Source organism: Danio rerio, chromosome 20 (genome assembly GCF_052040795.2).
Source record: "Danio rerio strain M-AB ecotype USA chromosome 20, GRCz13ab, whole genome shotgun sequence".
NCBI lineage: Eukaryota > Metazoa > Chordata > Actinopteri > Cypriniformes > Danionidae > Danio > Danio rerio.
The window spans coordinates 55,082,501-55,087,500 of record NC_141040.1 but is presented as its reverse complement, the minus strand read 5'-3'; the positions used below and the strand labels follow the sequence as shown (position 1 = coordinate 55,087,500).

Sequence of the window (5,000 nt, the reverse complement as noted above, 5' to 3'; positions counted from 1 at the left end):
ATGTGTGAGAGTGTTTGTGTGAGTGATATTGTGTATGTGTGTGTGAGAGAGAAAGAGAAATATTTTTGAGAGTTTTGTGTGTGTGTGTGAGTACATGAGTGTGTTTATGTGTGAGAGTCTGTTTGTGTAAGTGATATTTTGTGTGTGTGTGTGTGTGTGTGTGTGTGAGAGAGAGAGATTGTGTTTATGAGTGGATGAGTATGTGTTTATGCATGTGTGAGAATGTGGATGAGTGTGTGTCTGTTTCTGTGAGTGAGTGAGATTGTGTGTGTGTTTTAGTGTGTGAGAGTTGTGTGTGTGTGTGAGAGAGAAAGATAGTTGTGTGTTTGTAAGTGAGGTTGTGTTTTGTGTGTTTATGTGTGTGAGAGTGCATGAGTGTGTGAGTGCATGAGTGTTTATGTGTGAGAGTCTGTTTGTGTAAGTGGTATTTTGTGTGTATCCAAGTATCTGTGTGTGTGTGAGATTGTGTGTTTACGTGTGACATTGTGTGTGTGTGTGTTTATGGGTGAGATTGTGTGTGTATGAGTGTGTATTTATGCATGTGTGAGATTGAGTATGAGTCTGTTTCTGTAAGTGAAATTGTGTGTATGTGTGTGTGTGTGTGTGTGTGTGTGTGTGTGTATGTTCACTCACAATGAAGGGTCGTGGACGAGATCTTTGAGATTGACGCCGCTTCGGTCTTCAGCTAGATTGCGGAAGCAGCTGTCACTGACTGCAACACACACACAGAAAACACAGACATACACACTTTTAATTGAAGAAATTCTCCTAAAACAAGTCAAAATTAGAGATCAACATCAGTGTGTGTTCATAATAAGGATTATCGTTTGCTCAGAAAATAAAATCAAACATTTTCCTGAGGAAAAAAGCTACTTGAATATATTTTGTATTTAGCGGCTTCAGTGTATTGATGCATGAGCAGATATTTATCACAAATGAAGCAGAGATTGATCCTTTTCTCTCAGAAAACGGTCATTTTGCTTGTGTAAATGTATCTGTAAATGTACAAATTATTTTAGATATTTGCATCAAGTTATATATTTATATATTTCAAACAAACTATTTTCTTTTAAAAGGAATCCTGAAAGAAATAAGATGCATCATGTTTCCTTTAAAAATAAATTAATTAATTCATTTTCCTTTAGCTTAGTCTCTTCCCCGATAGCAAACGAATGTGGGCCACTTTAGGCAGTTATGCGGCACTGGTGGTCTTCCTTCGGCCCAGACAAAATGAATGTGAGCCTGAAGTGGCCCAATTGTACAATGGCAAAGGGGGGGCAAAGATCCAAATTCATATTTGGGCCATTTAAGGCACAGATTTGGCACTTATAGCAAAATGTGATCTAAATGTGAGCCTAATGTGGCCCATGTGGAAAATTATCAATTAGGCATAAATGATGGAGGACAAATGTGGGCCACAGTTGGCAAAACTGTGGCATAGCCATTTAAGGGCAATTTGGGTTTAAACCTAAAGTGGCTCACACATGTAAGTGCAAATGTGGCCCAGTTATCTTAAGACATCCGTGGGCCAAGTTTGGCAAGTATTTGGCACAGTTAGCTCTGGCTAATGCGGATGTGAGCCTATAGTGGCCCAGGGAAGATAAGGAAAATGTGGCCCAGTTATCTTAAAATATATGTGGGCCACTTTTGGCGAATATTCTGCATAGTTAGCTCTGGCTAATGTGGCTGTAAGCCTAATGTGGCCCAGAGAAAATATGGCAAATGTGGCCCAGTTATCTTAAGACATACGTGGGCCACGTTTGGCAAATATTTGGCACAGTAAGCTCTGGCTAATGCGGATGTGAGCCTATAGTGGCCCAGGGAAGATAAGGATAATGTGGCCCAGTTATCCTAAAACAAATGTGGGCCAATTTTAGCGAATATTCGGCATAGTTAGCTCTGTCTAATGTGGCTGTGAGCCTAATGTGGCCCAGAGAAAATATGGAAAATGTGGCCCAGTTATTTTAAGACATACGTGGGCCACGTTTGGCAAATATTTGGCATAGTAAGCTCTGGCTAATGTAGATGTGTGCCTATAGTGGCCCAGGAGAGGTAAGGATAATGTGGCCCAGTTATCTTACAACATATGTGGGCCACTTTTGGCGAATATTTGTCATAGTTAGCTCAGGCTAATGCAGTTGTTTGAGCCTATAGCTGCCCAGGGAAGATAAGGAAAATGTGGCACAGTTATCCTAAAACAAATGTGGGCCAATTTTAGCGAATATCCGGCATAGTTAGCTCTTTCTAATGTGGCTGTGAGCCTAATGTCGCCCCAGAGAAAATATGGCAAATGTGGCCCAGTTATCTTAAGACATACGTGGGCCACGTTTGGCAAATATTTGGCACAGTAAGCTCTGGCTAATGCGGATGTGAGCCTATAGTGGGCTAGGGAAGATAAGGGTAATGTGGCCCAGTTATCTTACAACATATGTGGGCCACTTTTGGCGAATATTTGGCATAGTTAGCTCAGGCTAATGCAGTTGTTTGAGCCTATAGTTGCCCAAGGAAGATAAGGATAATGTGGCCCAGTTATCCTAAAACAAATGTGGGCCAATTTTAGCGAATATTCGGCATAGTTAGCTCTGTCTAATGTGGCTGTGAGCCTAATGTGGCCCAGAGAAAACATGGAAAATGTGGCCCAGTTATTTTAAGGCATACGTGGGCCACGTTTGGCAAATATTTGGCATAGTAAGCTCTGGCTAATGTAGATGTGAGCCTATAGTGGCCCAGGGAAGATAAGGATAATGTGGCCCAGTTATATTAAAACATATGTGGGTCACTTTTGGCAAATATTTGGCATGGTTAGCTCTGGCTAATGCAGCTGTTTGAGCCTATAGTGGCCTGGAGAAAATATGGCAGATGTGGCCCAGTTATCCTAAAACAAATGTGGGCCAATTTTAGCAAATATTTGGCATAGTTAGCTCTGGCTAATGTGGCTGTGAGCCTAATGTGGCCCAGAGAAAATATGGCAAATGTGGCCCAGTTATCTTAAGACATACGTGGGCCACGTTTGGCAAATATTTGGCATAGTAAGCTCTGGCTAATGTGGATGTGAGCCTATAGTGGCCCAGGGAAGAAAAGGAAAATGTGGCCCAGTTATCCTTAAACATATGTGGGCCACTTTTGGCGAATATTTGGCATGGTTAGCTCTGGCTAATGCAGCTGCTTGAGCCTATAGTGGCCCGGAGAAAATATGACAAATGTGGCCCAGTTATCCTAAAACAAATGTGGGCCAATTTTAGTGAATATTCGGCATAGTTAGCTCTGGCTAATGTGGCTGTGAGCCTAATGTGGCCCACAAAAAATATAGCAAATATGGCCCAGTTATCTTAAGACATACGTGGGCCACGTTTAGCAAATATTTGGCACAGCTAGCTCTGGCTAATGTGGATGTGAGCCTATAGTGGCCCAGGAGAGGTAAGGATAATGTGGCCCAGTTATCTTACAACATATGTGGGCCACTTTTGGCAAATATTTGGCATGGTTAGCTCTGGCTAATGCAGTTGTTTGAGCCTATAGTGGCCCGGAGAAAATATGACAAATGTGGCCCAGTTATGCTAAAACAAACGTGGGCCAATTTTAGCAAATATTCGGCATAGTTAGCTCTGGATAATGTGGCTGTGAGCCTAATGTGGCCCAGAGAAAATATGGCAAATGTGGCCCAGTTATCTTAAGACATGCGTGGGCCACGTTTGGCAAATATTTGGCATAGTAAGCTCTGGCTAATGTGGATGTGAGCCTATAGTGGCCCAGGGAAGAAAAGGAAAATGTGGCCCAGTTATCCTTAAACATATGTGGGCCAATTTTGGCGAATATTTGGCATGGTTAGCTCTGGCTAATGCAGCTGCTTGAGCCTATAGTGGCCCGGAGAAAATATGACAAATGTGGCCCAGTTATCCTAAAACAAATGTGGGCCAATTTTAGCGAATATTCGGCATAGTTAGCTCTGGCTAATGTGGCTGTAAGCCTAATGTGGCCCAGAGAAAATATGGCAAATGTGGCCCAGTTATCTTAAGATATATGTGGGCCACATTTGGCAAATATTTGGGACAGTTTGCTCTGGCTAATGCGGATGTGAGCCTATAGTGGCCCAGGGAAGATAAGGATAATGTGGCCCAGTTATCTTAAAACATATGTGGGCCACGTTTGGCGAATATTCGGCATAGTTAGCTCTGGCTAATGCTGCTTTTTTAGCCTATAGTGGCCCAGAGAAAATATGGCAAATGTGGCCCAGTTATCCTAAAACAAATGTGGGCCACTTTTGGCAAATATTTGGCACAGTTAGCTCTGGCTAATGTAGCTGTGAGCCTAAAGCGGCCCAGAGAAGATATGGCAAATGTGGCCCAGTTATCTTAAAACATATGTAGATCACATAGACTAAAGTCACCATCATAGAGAAAAGTGTCTGCTTTAGTTGGGCTCATAGCCCTGAACCTCTTAATATAAATTTTTGGCTTCTGTAACTTTTAAGAACTTTGTTGAAAAGTTTATTCATTACAGCAAACAAGCCAAGTAAAAAAAAATTAATAAAAGAAATTAAGTGAGGCACAACCTGTGATGAAATAATAAAATTCACTGATGTTGACCAATGTTTAATCCATTATTAGCATTAACGTAATAGCATGCACATGTCACAGAGTTATGAAGGTTTATAAGCTAAAAGCATTCTCTGGTTCAACTTCTGCTCACAGAGACATCAATAATCAGTGCATGAACCTCAACAGCGGTGACAATTAACAAAATAAACGAACATCACAAACAGGAAACTAAAAGAGACAAAATCAGCAACGTCAACATGAACAGCAGAATCAACAGCAAATAATGAAACCTGGAGCATCAATAAGCTATAGAATGTATTCATACTGCAATGTATGCTGGGATTTTTGTACTTTGCCACACCTAGCAAGTGTAAGGTGTGGACCACATCTGGGCCAGTATAAAAGCAAATTGTGGGCCAGAATAGGCTCAGTTCTGGTTCATTTGGTTGAATTCTGGCTGAT

At 41.5% G+C, this 5,000-nt stretch overlaps 1 protein-coding gene and 1 long non-coding RNA gene across 20 annotated transcripts in view; one reads left to right on the top strand and one right to left on the bottom strand.

The window, feature by feature from the left end:
• The window catches only part of LOC147832350 (uncharacterized), a 5,210-nt gene extending 674 nt beyond the window's left edge, over positions 1-4,536 (top strand). The window contains exons 2-5 of the long non-coding RNA XR_015519196.1: positions 118-2,380; positions 2,723-2,920; positions 3,376-4,233; positions 4,348-4,536. This is a non-coding gene — a long non-coding RNA (uncharacterized LOC147832350). The remainder of the gene's footprint in view (positions 1-117; positions 2,381-2,722; positions 2,921-3,375; positions 4,234-4,347) is intronic.
• Positions 1-5,000, bottom strand: part of gphnb (gephyrin b) — a 150,611-nt gene that overhangs the window by 102,621 nt on the left and 42,990 nt on the right. For all 19 annotated transcript variants that reach the window (XM_087296194.1, XM_087296195.1, XM_087296196.1 and 16 more), the window contains 1 exon segment: positions 634-712. Coding sequence is in view for 10 of the 19 variants with exons in the window: in XM_087296184.1 (XP_087152310.1) it covers positions 634-712 (79 nt within the window). In the remaining 9 variants the exon portion in view is untranslated.